The sequence below is a fragment of the Peromyscus eremicus genome, chromosome 8a, assembly GCF_949786415.1.
Source record: "Peromyscus eremicus chromosome 8a, PerEre_H2_v1, whole genome shotgun sequence".
Taxonomy (NCBI): domain Eukaryota; kingdom Metazoa; phylum Chordata; class Mammalia; order Rodentia; family Cricetidae; genus Peromyscus; species Peromyscus eremicus.
The window spans coordinates 54,655,222-54,676,961 of NC_081423.1; the positions used below are offsets into that span (position 1 = coordinate 54,655,222).

General features: G+C 43.1%; 1 protein-coding gene across 1 annotated transcript in view; it reads right to left on the reverse strand.

Annotated features, from left to right (window-relative positions):
- Positions 1-3,301: 3,301 nt before the first annotated feature.
- LOC131917342 (NACHT, LRR and PYD domains-containing protein 1a-like) overlaps positions 3,302-21,740 on the reverse strand; it is a 32,447-nt gene continuing 14,008 nt past the window's right edge. The window contains exons 5-13 of the mRNA XM_059271106.1: positions 19,887-19,976; positions 17,679-17,770; positions 16,287-16,449; positions 15,055-15,278; positions 12,383-12,645; positions 11,788-11,913; positions 10,802-10,943; positions 5,344-5,388; positions 3,302-4,914 (exon numbers count right to left, since the gene is read on the reverse strand). Of these exons, the coding sequence (XP_059127089.1) occupies positions 4,622-4,914; positions 5,344-5,388; positions 10,802-10,943; positions 11,788-11,913; positions 12,383-12,645; positions 15,055-15,278; positions 16,287-16,449; positions 17,679-17,770; positions 19,887-19,976 (1,438 nt within the window). The 3' untranslated portion in view covers positions 3,302-4,621. The remainder of the gene's footprint in view (positions 4,915-5,343; positions 5,389-10,801; positions 10,944-11,787; positions 11,914-12,382; positions 12,646-15,054; positions 15,279-16,286; positions 16,450-17,678; positions 17,771-19,886; positions 19,977-21,740) is intronic.

Consider the following 21,740-nt stretch of genomic DNA (forward strand, 5'->3'; position numbering starts at 1 on the left):
CCTAAAAGGGGTTCTGTTGGTTTGAGCCAACATTGTTCACCATGGGAAGATTAGCTTGTTTTGCCGCATTCTGGCATGTTGGACAGCCACATTTGGGCTTGTTGTAAGATGGAGTGACAAGAATTCAGAGGTCTGGGCTCACTTACCAGATTATACACATCCCAGACCAAGCATGGCTGCCACACCTTGAAGGAAGCACTGTACATGTGTTAAAGTAAAACATAATTCCTGCATGGCCATGGTGGTTAACATGACCAGGAACCTTCGGTAGCCCCTTCACTAGACCTTATGTACAAGTGTATATGACTAAGAGCTCATGCTGTGGCGAAGAGTGATAAAAAATTGTTGGTACACTTTTAGGATTGGATGATGTTGTCAATATGCTGTTGGAAGATGTCACAGATTGAAATTGCACCAGAAGGAAGAAAGATACAAAATTACATCAGATTTTATTAAATGGAAACAATGTAACAATGCTGCTTCCTGGTGAAGAAGGGCTGAAGTAGCAACGGATTTCCTTCAGTTATGTTAGAGTCTGTTTTGTTTTTTTTTTTCAAACTATTAATGTTTAGATTTTATAAAATGAAGTTTCTGTCAAAGGGAAATACTTTGAAGGAATACATCCAATTTTCTAGTCTAACCCTGATAATTTAGGAATAAGAAGATTTGATATATAAATATGGACTAAAAAATAAAGATGTTTTTGGCTAAAAAAAAGTAGAACATTTAAGGTGTCAAGAACCAAGGATTATGGTTTTTAATTTTGTAATGTTTCTCCTGGAAGACACAAAATGTTAAATAAAATATTCTAACAATGTAAGGAAGGACCAGGCAAAATGAAAACACAGCCACATCCCACCCCCCACCTCAAGCAAAGAAGCAAGTTCCCTCAGCTCTCTATTGTGACTATTGGTATCAGGTGACATTGAATAACTCATTTTATCCACAGCTAAGCCACAGCTGGTAACTTGATCCCAAAAAGTCTTCACTGAAGTGTATTTGCAGTTAAAAAATAAGAAAAGCTGTTCCCCCGACCAGACTGCTTCTTGAGCCGATAGTTGCCATTTTAAAACCTAATGTCACATAAATTTTCCTAATGAAAGCTACGGACTCCAGGACATTTAAAAAGGATGAACCTTTAGTCATCTTAAAGTTCAATTTTCAGAGTTTTACCCTTATAATTGTGCTTAATTATCATTAACACAAAAGATGTAGACATGTCCATAAACTTCTTTTTCATTATATAAATTTTTTTTTCTCAAATCACTAGCTCCTGTTGGATTAAAGTGTACTTTAAAGTCTATTTCTAAATACTTATTGTCCCTTTCAGACTTATTAAAGGATCTGAAACTTACTGCAGATTCAGGAGATTCTTAGTGACACCACGAAGTGTGTTTGTAAAATGACAATAGCTGTGTAGGCTGCACAGATCGCATCTTGAGACATCCAACACAGAAAGGGCATCATAACATTTCTTGGAAGGAAAATTAATACTGAGATTTTTTTTTTTTTTTTTCCCGAGACAGGGTTTCTCTGAGTAGCTTTGCGCCTTTTCCTGGAACTCACTTGGTAGCCCAGGCTGGCCTCGAACTCACAGAGATCCGCCTGGCTCTGCCTCCCGAGTGCTGGGATTAAAGGCGTGTGCCACCACCGCCCGGCTAATACTGAGATATTTTATTCTCTAACTACTTTCCCTGTGAATGTGCCATTATCTTACTGAAGCAGCAAAACCTTTGCCACTGTCCAGGTGACATGTCCTCCAGAGGAGCCAAGTCGAAGACCCAGTTATAGAGTCTGTGTCAGTCTGCCTGACACAGAGTCTGTCCTGTCATGGCTTTTTTCTCATAGCAGCCTAACCACATCAGTAAGGAGGCATGGGCTACCTAGAAATTGATACTTAGTTGTTGATTTTTTTTTTTTTTTTTTTTTTTTTTTTTTTAGCATTTTCACTTATTTACAAATAACCCCAGTGTTTTCATCTGTCATACACATTTAAGAACCTTGACTTCAGGCTGGGTGTAGTGACATAGGCTTTTAATCCCAGCACTAGAGAGGGAGAGACAGCCAGATCTCTGAGTTTGGGGCCAGCCTGGTCTACAGAGTGATTTCTCAGAAAGACAGGGATACACAGAGAAACCCTGTCTCGAAAAACAAACTAACATGCAAACAAACAAACAGAACCTTGACCTCACTTGTAATTACTCAATTTGTTCAGTTTTAAGTCATTTCTAAACTTCTGATGAAATAAATACAGCAGAAAGGGAGTTCAAAACTTGGAATTATCTCTTGTCAAATAAAACCCCTGAAGATTCTGGGTAAGGTGTCTGGGGAGAAGCCACCTGCCTGTGACACAGTGCAGGACAGGAGTTAGAATAAGGAAAACACTGTGTTCCAAGAGAGAAAAAGAGCTAGAGCTTCAGAGCTTCCCACAGGCAGAGCTAGCACATCTGCAGAGCCCAGAGGAGAAGATGGGAGGCACTGAGAAGCCAGGCTAATGGCTCTGGTCATGACCTGGCAGGGAGGGAAGTAGAAGCTTGATCCAGAAAGAAACTGGGTGGCCTGGGGATAGAGACCGGCAGGCCTTCTCTGTGGCAAACACAGCCTCGCCACGTCTCAAGTCCTACTCTGGTAGATGGGTGAGCAGTGGAGAGAAATCCAATTTCGTCATTGTTTTATAAAAATTAAAAAAAAATGATTTGTGTGTTTGTGAGCGCCCACTTGTGTACATATTTGTGTGTTTCTGTGTGCGTGTGTATTTGAGTGTGCACCTGTGTGTGAGTGCCATGAATTCCTCCACATGGAGTTGGTGTTAACGGTGTGAGCTGCCTGATGTGGGTTCTGGGAGTAGAACTCCGATCTTCTACAGGAGCAGCTCTTAGCCACCGAGCTTTCTGTTCACCACCTTTTTACCATTGTACATCAGTTTCTCAAGCTGTGAATCCCACCTCTATATGGGATGACTTAACTAAATGTGGGATTGGGAAATATTGACAAGAACAACAGGTTTGTGTATGTGCAGTGGCCAATATTAATTCAATGTGCACTGAGTCTGAGGTGTTTCTGCAGTGTGTACCATGTGACTTCCTCACACCTATAGTTCTGAGCATACAACATGAGTATTTTGCACTGCTTGAGCCTAGCACCATACAATCTCTATGATGCTCCTGAAACACCTTGGCTCAGAGTCTAGGCTATTGTGGGCTCTGCTTACAGCATTTTCCCTGTTCATATGAAATTTTCTGTTCTCATAGAAACATGATACCTTAATTTTGGAATGTAAAGATTTAAATATATTCTCATTTTCATTATCTAGCACGTAAGAATCAAGTTAATATATCTTTGCATTGCATTATGTGAGAACATTCCGTTTTACAAGTTGGTGTTTTGAGTTGCTGACTTGAGTGATATAAAGAGATTGTAAGTGAATTTTGGCTTGGGATTAGAATAGAATTCTATCAGCTTCTGGAATGTGTACTGCACATCTGTGTAAAGTACCAGAAATGTAAAATATCCATCAACTCTGAGAAACACTGAAGATTCCCAATGTCTACAGTATCAAATATTCCATCAAGATTTAATTCCTTATGCCAAACATAAACAAATACAAGCATTTCACTAGTTTGCAAATTTGCTGTCATTTTTAACAAATGGTAAAAATTACATCACAACAAAGAGTTGTTTGTAATAAATTTCTTTAAGATTTAATTTTAGTAAAAACATTTGTTTGAGTTATATGGAAATTACTTGGGATAAAGGGCTTGACGGAGGGAAATGTTTGAGAAGCCCCCTACCTTTCTTATTCATATGACATTCTGTAACTGTGTGGTCATGACAGGGGTGTGTAGGTTCACACGGGTCTGTGAAATGAAGACTGAGAGGCATCTTAAGAATGAATCTAGCCTTTCATGGCTGCAGGGGGGTTCAGCCTCAAAGGAATGAAGCACTATCCCTTCGCCTAGGGCAGTTTTATTTCTCTCCAATACAGTTTAGCCAGTTAATTTCCATATGCTCAAAACAACCTGAAATGGGTTCCCAACAATACAATGCCAAGTGCAACTTCCTCGGTTTCTCAGGTACCATGGTTTTCCGGGTTTCCTGAACCAAGTTTTGCATAGGCCTTTGTATCCCTGGGAAACTCCAAGACAGGATTCACATGGAGGGCAACAAGGAAAACAAAAGGTGTCTGCTAAACAAAAGATGGATTAGGGCTAGGTGCTGCTCCCTGGAGCCAGGCCAAGTGCAGCTCAGCAGGAATGCCACCACAACATTCACTTTTCAGGGAAATGTATCATCTCCTTGTCTCCATTCTCCAGGACAGTTTGTATTATTGTGGGTCAGATGGGCTCAAGGCTGGCCACTCACACCACAAAGTAGGCTGGACAAGGCCTGTATAGACTTGCTGGCTCCACTGGACATTTACTGAGATGCTCACCCAATGTAAACATCTGGCGGGGGGAGGCCAGGAAAGAACATCTGGGTCCCCAAGAGGTGTCCTGGAAACATTGCCACTTGAAAGGCAACACTGGTGGCCACTGGTTTATAGATGAAGAAACCAAGTGCCAAAGGAAGGTCAGGCAGAGCCAGGACTCAAGTGAGAGTGCTCACTCCTCAGCTACTAATGTCAGGATCCCTCAGAGACACCACCTGACTTTTCATAGAGGTCCATGATGAGATGAGGATGGGTGTCCTTCAGAGCTCGGTAGAGTCGGTCTTTGCAGGCCCTGGTCCAGGACCGGCTGAGGCTGAAGAGCTTCCTCATCTTGTCTTGGTTGGTGGCTTCAGCCCGCACCGCCTCATACTCCTCTTCACTCAGCACAGCACCATGCAGGTTGTCCAAGACAGGGTCCACTGATGTCACTCGGGCCACCAGCTGCTCCCGATGCTGGTCCAGGAAGTGTAGTGAGGCAGCAGCATCTAGGAGTGAAGATGAGACTGTCACTGGGAGAAGAAAGGCTCCTCCATGGGCTCTCCCATGGGCTGCCCACTTCTTGTTCTTTTCACCTACCTCATCTGCCCCCCCCCCCCCCCCTTCTTCCTCTGGAAGGTCATTTGAAGAATATCTTTGCCTTCCTGAGACCAGTTACTAGTCTGACAATCACCTGATCAGGGGGAGGGGTTCTTCCTGGGGTGTTCAGGTTAGGAGTGGGTGGAGTTATTGTCTCCATGGGAAGCAGCAAGGTGCATGGGAACAACTCTGCCTTGGGTATGCACCTCTTTCTACCCGTCCTGGTGAAATTTACAAGGAGAGGTTCTCTCCTTTCTTACTGCCCTTCTTTCAAGAATCAGATGATCTACCAGTGGAACACTGTTGGCCCCTCTGGACTCCGTATACCTGTAACTGACCTTTGTGGGCTGCAGGGATCATGGGTGGTGCAGGCCTGAGGTCCCCTGTGAGAAAGGAGAGATGATGTATCTGTAATGGTGCCTGTCACCAATACTCAGTGCACTCTATGAAACTCACATTCATGCCTGAGATTTTGAGAATGAACTACAGAAATTCTGATATAATCAGAAATTCTGATATAATCTAGAAGGTGAATATTTCCTCAGGTGTGCAGAGAATCTTAGGTCCTGAGCCTATTGTCATAGAGAGAGAGGGCATGTGAGTGAGCAATAGATAATTTCTCCCACAGGATCACAGCCTCAATTTTATCTTATAATAAATTCCATATGGAGAAACAACCAAGTCTCTTGCTGGTTGGCTTAAATTTTTTTTTTTTGTTTTGTTTTTGAGACAGGGTTTTTCTGTGTAGTTTTGGTTCCTGTCCTGGATCTTGCTCTGTAGACCAGGCTGGCCTTGAACTCACAGAGATCTGCCTGGCTCTGCCTCCTGAGTGCTGGGATTAAAGGCGCCGCCACCACCACCACCACCACCCCCCCGCCTGGTTTAAAATTTTTGACATCTAACTCTGGTAGAAAACTATTTTCTTGACCTTGTTTGACCTTGTATACTCACATGCCACAAACATGTGTTCTTGATTTGATGGCTGAATCAATACAAAGCAAGACTGAGCACATAGGAACAGTGATTTGATTTTAGGAACAAGTGAAGGAGGTTAATAAATTTCAGCTCATGTAGAAGCCCCAAGAGTGTGAGAAGACCCTAAATTCACTGTGCTCTAAGAGTTTAGAGAAGTCATCCCAAGGACCCAGTTTGTAGTATTGGAAGCCCTGGTTCTGTTTGTATGAAGGAAGGATGATATTGCTTCCACTCCTTTCTAGCTGGACCATCTTGGTGCATCCTGACTTATAGATAAACTGGAGCATCTAATGAGAAAAAAAAAAATCCCTGAATGACAATGAATTTAGAAACTAAAATATAAGATTATAGACACAAGAGAGCCATGATTATAATCTTCTAGTATTAGAATACTTTCTCATATGAAAGGGAATAGACCCTAATGAGCCCTGAAGAACAGAATTAAGAAAAACATGTGGAAGAGGTTGGCTTAATATAAATAAAAATAGCAACATTGCTTCTATCAGCCAAGGATCAACTCTAAGTTGTGTGTGAACAGCATTAAACCTTTCCAACTAGCCTATGAGTTACTCAATCTGATTTTCAGTTTATAGGTGAGGAATGTTAGACTCAAATGAGTTAAGTCATTTTACAAGATTCCCTGATGAGGAAGTGCTGGAGTGAGATTCAAACCCTGGCCTGATGCTGGGGCATGTTAGTTTTCCACCTGTGGGTCACTCAGTTCAAGGATGAGAAAAATCTACTCCTTGACCACATATGTAGCCTGTTTGTAGCAGCTCAGAAGCTGAACAACCACTGTTTGACAGCTGACAAGGCTGGGCCTCTCCAGAGGTACTGGTTAGGGGAGCTTGGTTTTGGCATTGTGGGTGCTAGACTAAGACTCTATTGGTGGTGCACTAAAGAAATGTCACTATTTGACTTTCTCTTCTCCATGTAATCTTGAAAATATGGATGATTTACAAGAGCCAACAAACAAAACAATGAATAAATGTATAAAACAAATTCTGAATACAAAACATAACCATAGAAATGAAAGAACTCTACAACAAAAATTTTAAGATATACATCAAAGAATTATATTGAGGAAGGCCTTAGATGATGGAAAGACATCCCACTATGATCACTGTTTGGAAGAATCAATATTGTGAAAATGGTCACCCTAATAATAGCACTCTACAGATTCAGTGCAGTCCCAATCATGGTTCCAGGGACATGCTTTACAAACAGTGAAAAATGTCCTGAAATATACATGAAATCACAAGAGACATAGGATAGCCAAGGTGACCCTGAATAAAAACACTATTGTAGGAAGCGTCAGCACACATGATTTCAAATTAATACTACAGCCATGGTAAATATAACAGCATGGTATGCACACAAAACTCCCAGGTCAAATGTAATAGAATAGAGGACATAATAAAAGTCTCACCACCTGGCTTTTGATGAAGAAACCAAAAATACACTCATGAGAAAAGACAGCCTGTTCAACAAATCATACAGGAAAACCTAGAGAGCAACACATGGAAAAAACTAAACCAGGTGCCTATACCTCTCCTTTAGAAATCAACTCCAAATAACCAAAGACCTCAATGGGAGACCCAATACCCTGAACCAGGTAGAGGAAAATGTAGGGAGAATATTTCAACATAGCAGCATAAGGAAGGACTGTGTGAATAAGGAAGTAAAACCAACGATTGCTAAATCGAATCTCATGACACCAAAAAAAAGTTTTGTATAGCATGGGAAACTTATTTGAGTGAAGATGCAGCCAAGAATGGGAGAAACATTTTCCCAGCTAAGATCTGACAGAAGATTAGGAACTAGAATATACATGGAACTCAAAAACCAAATTCCAAGGAAATAACCCAACAACAAAGTGAGCCATAGGAGAAACCAGAGAATTCTCAAAGGAAAAAATACACAGGCTAGGAAACACTTAGCTATTAGGAAAGTGCAGGTTAAATTACTTACAATTCCATTTCATTTCTTGAGAATGTCCAATATCGAGGATACAAACGATAGCAAGTGCTGGAGTGGATGTGGGGAAAGAGGAACACTTATACACTGCCTGTGGGAGTGCAAACTAGTGCAGCCACTGTGGAAGTCAACCTGGAGGCTTCTTAAGAACTAGAACTACCATGAAACCCAGCCTTACCATTCCCAGTAATATATCTAAGGGAATTTATATCCTACTATGAAGATATTTGCACAACTATGCTCACTCAACCATATCCTGTTCACAGTAGCTAGGAAATGCAATCAGCCTAGATGTCCATCAACAGATGATTAGATAATGAATGTGTGGCACATGTATGCTATGGAAATTTATTCAGGTGTGAGAAAATGACATTATGAAAGGTAAGCATACAAAATAAGAAAAATATTGAGCAAGATAACCCAGGCCCAGAAAGAAAACACCATATTTATCACATCAATTTCTGTCCTGGAGTCTTTAGTTTTGTGGTGTTAACATGGTGTGCCCTGGCAACCAGAACACTAGAAATGGGGCAGGGCCTGAGGGGGGAAACAGGACAGAAGTGTCATGAGGGTAGAGATAACATGAGAGAAGAGAGGGAATGCTGGGGTCGGAAATGGTCAAACAAGAAGTGGGGTGGTGGGTGGAGGAGATAAAGAAGATGGTGGGAGATTGTATTAAAAATGAAGACAGCATTTAAAAGTTACAAGGAAACCTATCTTTGGTAACCCAATATGAAAAAACATAAAAGAATTTGAATTCAGGATTACAGTGCTTGACATGGGAGGTCTTAGCAGTAGTGAGTTTCAAAACAAAACCCCAGTTCCAGGAGTGAGATATCTCCATAGGAGCTGTTGGGCAGGGAGGCCCTGGAGGTTCCCAAGACAATACAGGTGCATTTCATTTTTCTTTGTTCCCCATCAGAGCTGGTGGATAAGACCTTCCGGCTGAAGACACCATACATCATGGATACTTGGTATAGATAATTGAAGCTGGAACTGTGTAGGAAGCTTCCTTCCTGTTGCTAAGGTTTCATAGTGTTATGTAGGCTGCTGAAGAAGGAAAGTCATCAACCACAGTCTAACCCAGCTCTGTACTCTATGATCTTTAAAAAACCGCCAGGAAAGATGGTCCCACAGCTGCAACAGTGGCACAACTGTGATGGGAGCAACCTGTAGCTCCCAATTAAATTTCAGTCCCACTCCTCAAGGTAGAATCCATCGTTAGCACTATAGAGTTAGTAAAACAAGCAAACCCATATCTGTGGAGGTCTTAGTCCCTTGAGAGAAGCTGGTATTGATGCTTAGGTAGACGTAGTATCAATGCCCTGCTAAATATCAGTATTCATACAGCAGACAAAATCTACATTCAGCCTTCATCAGAAAAGCCTCTCTTTGCTGTGAATGGAGGTTGAATGCAGACACATACAGCTGTGCAGGATACTGAGAATAAGGCATGGTTGAGTACTCATCCCTATAAGTAGATATTTATACCACACTATTAAGGCTCTAGGAACATTGTGGAAAAGTAAGTGGAAAGAATGTAGAAACAGAAGATATGGAAAAGGGCTGTGAAGTGCTGTCTTCTAAGCATGACATGACCATGGCCATTATGAACTCATATCACCTGTACCTACTGTCTCTGGACCCACACAAGTAGAGCCTGCCCATCGGTCAGCTAGACATGGGGAATCAGCCCCCAGGGACAGTACTACTTACTACTAAACTATTGACAAGTAGTAGATGATGGGGACAAGGGAGGTGTACAATTCATCTGTATCCCTGCTGGTGAGCTCACCAGGTTTTTACTGCAAAACCCATGTGCACACAGATGGTCCCAGTTAAACTCTGAGGGACACAAAGCAAAACTTTTTGAATGTGGGAAAGAAATTTGTATTAAAGTGGAGGAGCTGGCAGGAGTAGGAGGAAGATAATGATGTGTGTGTAGGGTGGAGTTATTAGAAAGCATTGTACATATGGATAAAATTGTCAAAACACAAAATTCATTTAAAATTTTGTAAGGATTTGAGACCGAGTATCTCATATTAGCAAAATCCCCTACATTTTAAGGCTGAGCTATTACATGAACTGGTTTGTGCATGATTTGTGCATCTCAAAATCTATCATTTCAAGAGTAGTGGGGGAGGAAATCAGGACAGAAGACTGAGACAATGGGGCTTTAGGGTATGTGGTAATATGGATATGATGTGTTCCATGATAATGCAGATGTGTTGAAGGATTAGTCCTGCAGCTGTATTCAAAGGTGTCTGGTCCTGAGGGCTATGAATATGAATGAAACCATACACTAATGCAGTCATTAATGTGAGTACTGAGAATGGAAACTATATGAGTGTACATTGGAAGAAGCAGGGCACTAGAGGGATGTTCTGGAAAAGAACATCTTGCAAGGACTTCATTCCTTTTCTTCCTCTCTTCTCCTCTCCCTTGTCTTCCTTTCTCTTCCTCTTCTCCTCCCTCCCTCTCACTCTAATTCCCTCTCCTCTTTGTACTTCAGGTGAACAGCCTCCTCTTTCACAAGCTCCCACTCAATGATATCCTGTCTCTCCTCAGTCTTAAAGAGATGGAGGCAGCTGACCATGGACTGAAACTTGGTTCTAAGACCATGAATCAATACAAACCGTTTTATTTTTAAGTTGTTTTCTCACAATTGGGAACAGCTGACTAACACAGGGTCATAGTTTAAACTGTGGTCAGACCACCTGTTTTGGATCTAGCAAAAGACACATAACGAATCTCACTATTTCATGACACCAGGAATTAATAACAATATAACTTTCCCCACTCATTGCCTTTCTTCAACTTTTGGGGTATCTGGACTAATTTTACCTGGTTTCAACAAGGCTTCCCATATGAGATTCATATGCTTCTTGTCTCTGATTTGCAGCTTAATCCCTGAAGCCATGTGGCCAATGTAGATCTCAGAGAAGAGCTGGGATTCTCCAGGGCTCCGGTAGCACAGCTCTAGTTCCTGAACAGAGAAAGAATTACTATGTGAGAATGAACTACTCGTCCTGTGAAGGAGGGCTGTCCCCACCCCATACTTTCTTGATCTTGCACACCACATCAGACACTGGCTGTCTTTGTACTGAGGTAACCCACAGCCTTTGAACACAAATTCAGAAGGTTAAGGACCCAGCTAGGACCCCATCTTGCTGTTTCTTTTCTCATCACTCTGACAAAAACCTCACAGGAAGCAACTTGAGGAAGGGTTTATCTTGTTTAGTTTCATGGTGGGAAATTCATGTAAGCTGGAGCTCCATTCTTGGTGGCAGGAGATTATGGCAAGGCTCATAATATCCCAGGGGATGAGCAAATAATACCATGAGGTTGGGAGCAGGGCATGGCTATAACCCTCAGTGCCTAACACTAATGATTGGTTTCTAATGGCCTGACCTCACATATTTGTTTCCACAAACTCTCAAAATACTTCCACTGTCTGGGGAGCAAGTATTTAAACATTTACACCTGTAGGAGACCTTTCAAATTCAAACGCTAACACCTAAGGATGAGTGAGAGCTCATCATAAAAGTCCTGTTCACACCACCTAAGCCAGGCCTTGCTCTCTACTCCATGTTATGCTGGGCCCTTCTTTCTGCCATATTGAATCTAATTTCTCAATTCTCCAGGCCTTCTGTATTCCTGTTCGGTCCCTTAAATTGCTTTCTACCTAACTTGGATGTATTCTTGCTCATCCCATATCCCAATTGTTTTCTCCTGAATCTCAGTTTGCTGTTAAAGCATTGTAACCTGCCCCACAGGTTTCCCAAGCCTGCCATCCGACCTTGAATAGTAGCAAACACCTGGATGCTCACCATTGGGATGATTTCCAGCTTCTCAGAACCAGACACAATGTAGCGGGAACCAATATAAAGCGAGTCTACTGGGGGTGGCTTGTTTATTCGAACATATTGGAATTTCATTTCTTCATCATCAATGGCCTAGGGAACATTGCAGACAGTGATTTATCTAGATTTCTGGCCCACAAATCTGTTCTGAATAAGGTGAGATGATCATTTAGATTTTTTGTGGGGTGGGATGGTGACACGCCCTAGACACTCTTATACTGGGTATTCTGCAACACAGATTATTGACTTACTGGCCACTGTCACATTCATTGTGGGAACAGGGATGCTGCCACAGAAGAAGGGAGTTGGCTACAGATGGGTGGAAAGAGGCTATAGAAGGCTGTGCAGGGATTAGTAAATGGGCATCAAAGGCATTTGGGGGGAAACTCTGAAGTGAGGGGGGCCAAGAAGAGGGAAGAATCACACACATACATGCACATGGGTTCCCTTTATAGAACTGTATCCCCACTACCAGTAAGAATCTCTCCAAGAAGCTCACTATCTGCATCTCAAGTTTTCTCTCAGCCCACCCTGGACTCACTTTTGTGGTCCTCAGTGTTACCTTCCGAATGGTGCAGTCATTAGGGACCAGGTAAAGGTGAAATGTCACTTCCTTGAGACTGAGGTGATAGTAGATCAATGTGATGGAAGTGATGGGGATGAAGTGTCCAAAAGCAGGTATCATTCTCATTAGAACTCCCATTGGGGAGAAGTTTGGGTTTTCCAGTACTGCATAATGCTGTTCTATCCTGGTTGCGGTTTCTAGGACCATCCCATGCTCTTGAAAGTGGGCCACATGGAACCAGGAGATGTCCACTTGTCCCCCTGTGAAAGAACAGATTCAAGAGATATAGAATTAATGTTCCTATTGATCTATGTTAGGCTGGAAAAACAGCACCCTATGATTTAGAAGATTGTTGTGGTTTGAATGAGAATGGGCCCCTGTATTTGGAGGAACTATTTGGGATGGAGTAGAAGGTGTGGTCTTGTTGGAGGAGCTTTGTCACTGGTGGGCTTTGAGGTTTCAAAATCTCTTGCCTTCGTCAATTTTCTTTCTCTCCCTCCTCCTTGTGGATAGGCTCTCAGCTACTACTCCAGTGCCAAATTGCCTGCTTTCTGCCATGATTGTCATGGACTCAGCTTCTGAAATTGTAAGTCCCAATAAAATCTTTCTTCTATAAATTGCTTTGGTTATGATTTCTATTTAGTTTGTATTTCTTTTTGATTTTTATGAGGAGAATTATGACCAAAATGTAAGTTTTATTAATTAACTTCCAGTGACAGCACAGCAGAACTATCAACTGTTTCCTCATTATCAGTCACCATGCCAGAGGGTGAGTGTGGGCTGTTGCCAGTGGTGACTCATGCAGACTGACCCTCATTGGAGGCAGTTTACCCTCGGTCCTGTCTAGCTGATGGGGGAGTATTTACAGTAGAGTGGACATTCTTCATGGTCTCATCTATAGATGCTATAAAGAATACAGCCTCAGAGGCTACTGTCGGAAACTTCACAATCAGGAGGTTCTCTGAGGTGCTTCCATTACAGCTTCAGTGTCTTGGGTTTGGCAGTGTCCTCTAAATTCTTAGTTGCAGAATAGAATTTTGACATTAGGAAAGAGGCCCAGGGTACCTTTGTTCACTGAAGATAAGCTGGATGGATCTCTGGAATAGTTAATGTCAAATGTGAACTTGATGAAATCTAGAATCAACTTGGATACAGGCCTCAGGGGATGATGGGAGGAGATTATATTGATTGGATCAATTGAGTAGAGAAGACCTATACACTGTATGTAGCACCATTGTATAGACTAGGACCCAGGACTGTGTAAAATGGAGAAGGTCACATAAGCACAAGCATTCTGCTCACTCTGTTGACATAAGTTACCAGGTGACATATGCTCTGTGTTCTCAGACTTCTATGTCATGACTAACTCTTCCTTTAACTGTGAGGCAAAGTAAATCCTTCTTTTCCAAGTTTCTTTGGTCAAGTATTTTGTTTGAGCTACAAGTCAAGTAACCTGGACAGAAAATTGATACCAGGATTCAGGTTTTTGTTGTAATAAACCTAGTCATGTGGTTCTTCAGCTTTGGATCTGTTTGTGGCTGGAATGTGGAAGAGTTTTGTACTTAGCACTAGGAAAGCACTTCCATGCTGAGAGCAGAGTTTATGGGGACATTTGGGTGGAAGCAGGAAGTCAAGAATGCTGAGAGAGATGGTGGAGGCCAGTCCATGAGGTTGCAGAGAGCACCAAGGTTTCCATTGGGAACTGGAAAATGATCCATTCATCCAACAGTTTTGTCAGGAATCTAGATTTATTGTGTTAATGCCCTGAATATGAGTGAGCATGAATTTAAACACAAGGGACTAATTTGGCAGGAGGAGTTTCAGGACAGAAAACACCCAGGATGTTTCTACACAACCCGCTGTAACTGTGAGAGAGCAGCGTCACTGAGGGGAAGGCTGCAGTGCAGGTGACAACAGGAAAGGGTCCTTAGGGAAAATATCACTCTTCACAGACTCATCTTGTGAAGATCCACGTTCATTTAAAGGCAGAAAGCCTGAAGTGATGGTGTTCCCTGTTCCCCAAATGCAAATGCAAGGAAGTGTTTCCCATGGTCAGCACATCATACAGCTGTGGTCCAAGGTGGCCACATCTCAAACTGTCAACAGAACTTGGCAGTGTCATCACTATAGATTTTAGGCATGAAAGATGCTGGATTGAGGGGTCACTGAGTCATGCTGCACAGTTTCAGATAGCAGCTGAGGCCAGGCAATGTGCCTGAGTCAAAGATCCTGCAAGAATCCTGAGAGCTCATTCTATGAACCTTTTTATTCATGGATCTTATATAACCTGGAACAGTCTGTATTTCTACCTTATTTTTTATGACTTCTTCACCTGTTATATCTACCCTATTAAGATCACTTTGGGAGCTACTCATAATCTTTATCACCATGAGCAAACACTATCTTCCTCTGCTCTGAGCTGGATTCCACTCAGGGACTCCTTCAGGTAAAACAGAAATAAGGTCAATAGGCTGGGAGACATGTGCTTCAAAGAAGATACATCAGACAAGAAGGGATGACAAAACATCTCAGTGTCTACCTTCATAACCTGCTGTGCCCTGCTAAGTAAGTCATGAGACCTTTTCATATCACCACCATTCTACAGTGCAATATGACCTGTAAAAACCTCCCATTACCACCACCCTACTCCTTATGCTTCCCTTGGTTACCTTGGAGAGCCACAAAATGAGGGAGGTACACAGCAGTCACAGCTCCCTGCTCAGCCTTGATGTCAAACAGAGGCCCAGCCACCGTGTGACTGTGCTGCAAGGGAGTCTTGTCCAGGTGTTGGCTCCAGGAACAGAATCCAATCTCGATGGTCACTGCCCTTGTCACCACAAAGTGGAGTCCTGTGTTGGGACAGTGGTAGGAACCAGGCACAGGGAACTGAACTCTAGAAGAGGGAGAGGCAGACACCAGTGAGCACCAGCTCTGCTCCTCTGCTGGATGCAGACCCAGTGCAGGGCTGGGGACACAGCAGACTTCAGCCAGATGTCCCTGAGTTCTGGTTCCTCTTCTAGCTGTATGTGGATCCCTGATTAAGTCACTTAACCCCCAAATCTGTTTCCTCATCTATACACAGGGATAACAAGGACAACACCATCTTATGGACCTGTGAGTACTGAGTGATCTAATGCAAACCTACAGGTAACATATACCTAGAGCAGTTAGATATTCCTGTGGTAATGAAATAGGTAGAGGTGTGTGTGTGTGTGTGTGAAGTTCTGTGGATCAAGCTAGGACCTTTCACACTAGTCAGAGGCTAGTGTGAAGATGTATCACTGAGGTACATCTTCAGTTTTTAGACTCTATGTTCCTGAAGTATATATTTAAGGATATCAAAGAGACAAGAGAAATGAAATATAATGAGGGGACTGATGCTGTTTATATCATGAATAATCTGCAGACAAATCACAATTCAGATAATAAGCAAAGTATAGCACAGACTGTTTAGGTGGAATGAAGGACTCATGTCAGCTCTGTTGATGTGGTAATGGTGTGCTGGTCATGAAAGACGAGGTCCTCTCTTAACTACGGGGGAGGCATAGTGAAATGTTTGTGTGTGAAGTCACCTGATGTCCTGGACTCACACTACTGTCACAGTGATGACAAAGGATGAATGTGAGTAGTTGAACAAACTTGGAAAAATGGTTGCTAGAGCTGAGTAATTGGACAGGGAAGTTCTTGTGCTCTCCTGTTTTATAAATGTTTGAAAATTTTTTATGATAAAGATCCCTATTTTTATAATAGCCCACACTTCTTATTCCAGTCCTGGCCTTGTGACCTGCCTTGGTGAGGTGAGGAGGAGACACAGTAGAGACTAGGTGGGTGCTATCTGTGGGGATCCCTTGTGGAAAGTGTGTTGGGGAAAGTCAGCCTTTGCCAGGCAGAGCTCACTCACCGGTACAGGTTCCTCTCTCTGTCAACCACCTCAGTAGCCACAGGTCCTGTAGGTCCCCAGAAGTCATCTTCAGTCCCCAGTGGTTTCAGGTGCTTGTCTTTTGGAGACTCAGGAGGAGATAGATGGAAGGTCTCTAGTGGTGCAAGTTGTGAGCACCCCTCCTCTAGAAGAAGCCAGGCACTGGTCACTTTATGTCTCCTCAGCCCTCCCTAGTGCTGGCCCAAGGCTAAACTCTGTTTCCAGGTTGTGTGTATGATATATATATATATATATATATATATATATATATATATATATGATATACTATATATGATATATACACACACATATATACATGATATACTATATATGCATATCATATATACTATATATAGTACATATATTGCATTTTGTATTGTTTTCTTACCACTGCTTGCCTTCTGAGTGACCCTACCACCCTAATATCTGCTCCCTACCAGGTGTTGTATTTCATTTCCTATTGGCCCATAAGTGTTAATTTTCCTAACATGTCTCCAATGGGTAGGTTGTGAAAAGAACCTAACTGAACAGATGAATAATCAGGGATGAGGAGGTGATTCCCAGGCCATAGGAGCTCAGAATAAGACATAGAGCCCTGGTACAGAGCTTGATGTAAGCCAGAGACCTGATAGAGGGGCAGCACTAAACCCCAAGGCTGGGAGAGAAGGAAGCAGTGTTCCCTCTGCGTTCTAGTTGCAGAAGATCTTTACAGGGTGGGGCTCTTTGTGGACAGCCTATCCTGGTCCATGTCAGAGATAGGGGGATAGAAATGATTTCCAGCACACCTGAGATCATGTCTTCTGTATGTGAGAGGGAAGTTGCACTCATGAAATCTCAACAATATCACTGCCTCTACAAGATCTGCACAATGACAGCACTACTTGTCATGATACTGTGTATGGTGGGAAATCTCACAAGGCCCAAGTCATAGATAACAGCTGCTAGAGAGGAATAAAATCAGTCCTCCTCAGAAAGAACTCCATAATAGGTTATCCGATCCCAAATGGTCAGCTTTAAGATGCATACATGACCAACACCAAGTGGGGTCATCAGGTTTTATATATATATATATATATATATATATATATATATATATATATATATATATATTAGCATGCATGTATGTATTCACACATATATTTAATAATAATATTTAAGAAGAATTCATGAATTAGAGAGAGAGAGTTTGTAGGTGGGTCACAAGGAGACTTGAAGTGGGCAGATATAGGAATAGAAATGATCTAAATACAGTACTCATACTCATGTTTAAAATTCTAAAAAAATGAATTTAAAAAAAGAAAGAAATGATGATTTCCTCTCACAGATGTCCCTTCATCTGGCAATCATGATGCTGAGTCTGAACTCATCACATACCTGACTGTAGTCTCTGCCGCTTACATGATTTCGGGCTATCATCCATTTTTTCTCCATCCCGCTTCTTAGTAGGATCCATCACACGTGGCTTCCTATACACAGACAAGTTCTTTCCCTCAGATGTCAGGAAAAACCAGAGAAATGGGGGTTGTGTACATGATATGCCCACATAAAATCTAAGTCATTTGAATTTGAACTCAGTCTTATGATTCTTTTCTGGGTTGTATCTCTAAGAATGCCCCCATTATCCTGGGTGTCCATACCCTAGAACTGGGATCACATCAACCTTTTCTCTGCTCTAGTTTGAATGTATATCCCATTGTTCATACATGGGAATGGTAATCCCCAAAGCCACAGTGCTGATGGGATGAAGGATAAGACACAATGAGATCATGAGTGCTCTGCTATCACAAGGTGTTAATGTCATCATCACAGACATAGATTCCTGTGGCCTGACAGGACTTGTCACAAAAGCCACCTTGGCCTCTCACTCTTAGCCTTCCCAATTGCACAGTTGGATGGAACAGGAAGAAGGGCTTCTCTAGATGCAGGGTCCATGCTCTTACCCTTTCCTGTATCCAGATCTGCAAGAAATAATCTCAATTCTTTATGTTAAGTGCCCAGTGTCAGACATTGTGTTATAATTGCACAATACAAACTAATAATCATTCATCCTGAATGCTAATCACCTACACAGTATCTCCCAAATCTCTCTCCTTTTTGTTCTCTACTCTCCCCCTCCACAGACTCCATCCTTGTCCTAGGATAGAGTGAGCAGTGTCCTGAACCTCTGCAGCATCCTCTGACAGGCATCCCTGCTTCTGATCTGGTTCCTTCTAGCTCATTTTCTATGTAGTATCTGACCATAAAAAAAAGGTGGAGATGCCCCTTCATAGCTGAGGTGCTGAAAAGCCTCTCATTTCCTCTGGGGAGAAACAGAAGGTTCTTAGGATGGGTCATAGTTCTTGCTGTGGTCTCTGTTCACCTCTGGGTCCTTCTATGTCACCCTTTCCTGCCAGCTCTAGACCAGTGGCTCTCAAATCACTATGCTCAAATGTCACCTGGACAGGCTGCTCAGTCAGAAAGCTCACTGAAGGAAGCTTCCCCACCCAAAATTCTGAGTCAGCAGGGATGGAGTGGGGCCTGAGAACCTGCATTTCTGTGGAGCTCCCAGGTAATGGTGAGGCGGAGCAGATGGTCTCACACATTGTTTCCTGTCCCCCAGTGGAGCTACTCTCTCTTCTTCCTTAGAACCTCTATGTTTGCTTGGAATTTTCTCCTTCTTGGCTTATCCCTCATCTCCCATCTTTGAGAGTTCACCTCAGCTCACCCCAGCTTTAGATGAGGTCAGATAGACCAGCACTGCACTAATATCCTTCCCAGGTACAATTATGTGACTGTGGAGGAACAAATGTCTCCTCCCTGATAGACTGAGGTCATGCCTGCCTTGTTCACTGATGTGCCCTCAGATCCCCAAATAGTGTATGAAACACAGTAGATCTGCAGGAATGTCTGTTCAACGAGTGGCTGACCCTCCTAAGTCTTTAGTACACCCTCCATTTCACATGTATCACAGCAGCTAGGAACTTGAGAACAGATGGGATTCATGGTCATGAAATGAAATGTGCCAAAGTGGAAGAATATGGGGCTTCAGCACACTCTCTGGAGTGGAAGATGACTTTCTTGTCCTGTGGCTTCTCTTCAATCCCACAGTACAGTATGTGTGTGTATGTGTGTGTGCACATGTGTCTGAGTATTGGGGTTGGGACAGTGATACACATCGTGGTTTTTTTTTTTTTTCCTTAAGAGTCTTTCTGTCTGTTTCTTTCTCTCCTCGGTGTGGTGACTGCTTTCATTGTCCAGTGGTCTCGGTTCACTGTTGGCTACTCTTATCTACTATGATCACACTTGCTGTGCCAGAAGATTCACCACTAAATCAGCTTTTCATATTCTTTTTTCCCAATTGAAGAAATTCAGAAGACATGTTATATGGTTCTATTTCTTAAGGTCATACAACTATTACACACACACACACACACACACACACACACACACACACACACTATCTCACTCCTGTTGCTGTAGTTCCTGGATCTCTGGATCTGTTTGTCTTTCCCATCATCTCAGGACCCTGTTCCCACCTCTCAGCTCTGGACCAGCCACATAGGGCCTGGGTTGACCTATAGGAGTTCTGTGCCCACTCCTTACCATGTGCTGGAAATGAGCAGCTGTGGATTCTTTGCCTCCAGGGCCCTGAGCTTCATCATCACCTGGTCACTGAGAGGGGCCTGGTCCAGCCTGTAGGCGCAAGAGGGGGATGTTTCTTCTGGGATCCCCCACAGGATCATGAGGCCTCAGGGTCCAGAATTCTGGGCTCTGTTGCCCGTAGATGGAGCCACTGAGGAGCCATATTATTCTTGAGCCAAAATTATGACAAAGGAGAGAAAGGGAGCAGCAGGCTGCGTAGAGGGAGATGTATCCATGATACAGTGTCAGTAAGGTTGGTCATTGTGCAGGGAAATCTGAAGCCAGGATGAGGACCTTTGGAACTTTCCAGAGCTGAAATAAGGGTCTTGACATTTATAGCCCCTTCCCACAGGTCAGTCATTGGAGACACACTGTCCCAGGGAAGGGAACATGGCCATAGATGAGGGGATTCATATTAACAAGGGGCCACGGAGTAGCCATTAGCATTCTTAGTAGCTGGAAGTCATGGCCATATTCCCATGCTCCCTCTCTGGGCAGTTCTTCAAAGTAAACACAAGGTGCTGGGATCATGGGTATTCTCCTTGAGGGAAAGAGCCTTGGTTCCATTCTCACCTCCCTCCCCCTTTCCTTTAGTGCTAAGGGAGGAAGCATTTTCCTTACACAGCAGCCACTACCTGAGGTCTGCTGGTCCCGTTCTTATGACCTTCAAGTTCCAGGATTTCTGGTGTTAGGGTAGTGACCTTCTCTGGGTTTCCACATCCTCAGTCCATAACCAGAGCTATATCACTCCCATCTGCCTATTGTGAGGCACAGACAAGGACAGAGGGGAAAGGGTCCTGCACCTGTGAGAGGCTGAGCAATGTCACATGCAGCAGACGCCAGCTCTGAACAGGCTCTTCAGCCTGTGAGAAACAGTCATGGCTGAAAGCAGGCTGGGGAACAAAGGTGCCGAGCAGCTGGGCCAGTTTCAGCTCCCAGAGAGGTGGAAAGAAGACCCTTCACTGCCCAACTGCTCCCGTGTATTCAAACCAGAGAGCTGGAGAGATGGCTCAGTGGTTAAGAGCACATACTATTCTTCCAGAGGACCTGAGTTCAATTCCCAGAACCCACATCAGGCAGCTCATATCCACCTGTAACTCCACTTCTGGGCAACTTTGACTCCTCTAGTCTCTGGGGGCACCTATACTCATATATACCAGTGGTTCTCAACCTGTGGTTTGCGACTTGTGTGTGGAGGTGTCTAATGACCCTCTCACAGAGGTTGCCTAAGAGTATTGGAAACATCAGATATTACAATTCATAACAGTAGCAAAATTATAGTTATAAAGTAACGAAGAAATAATTTTATGGTTTGGGGTCGCCAAAACATGAGAAACTATATTAAAGTGTCACAGCATTAGGAGGCTTGAGAACCAGTGACATATACATACACATAAATAACATAACAATAACAATAACAGAGTTGAAGAAGAAGGCTTGACAAAGGAAGTCTTGGGGAACAGGCCTGATGAGCTTCTCCTGTTGGCTGGAAGAACCAGAAGACTCTGGATACAGGGATTGGGAGCCTCCATGGTTCTCTGAGCCCATGAAGGCACTGGCCAGCAACCTCTGGGAAGTTCCTCTAGAAACTGGCTGTGGGCCTGTGCTGGGGAGATGGAGGCACAGGAGAGGGAGAAGCTCAGAGACAGCATGAAGGAGCTGAGTGGAGGACCAGGGTCTCCAGGGCTATAGTTTGGAGGCTTCTGAGCTTGTGTGAAACTGTAGTGCAGGGGGAACAGCACCATTTCTGGTACAGAGGACTATCTCAGGCTGCTATAGTGAAACCTGGTGACGCTCTAGGCCTTTGCCTCTTTC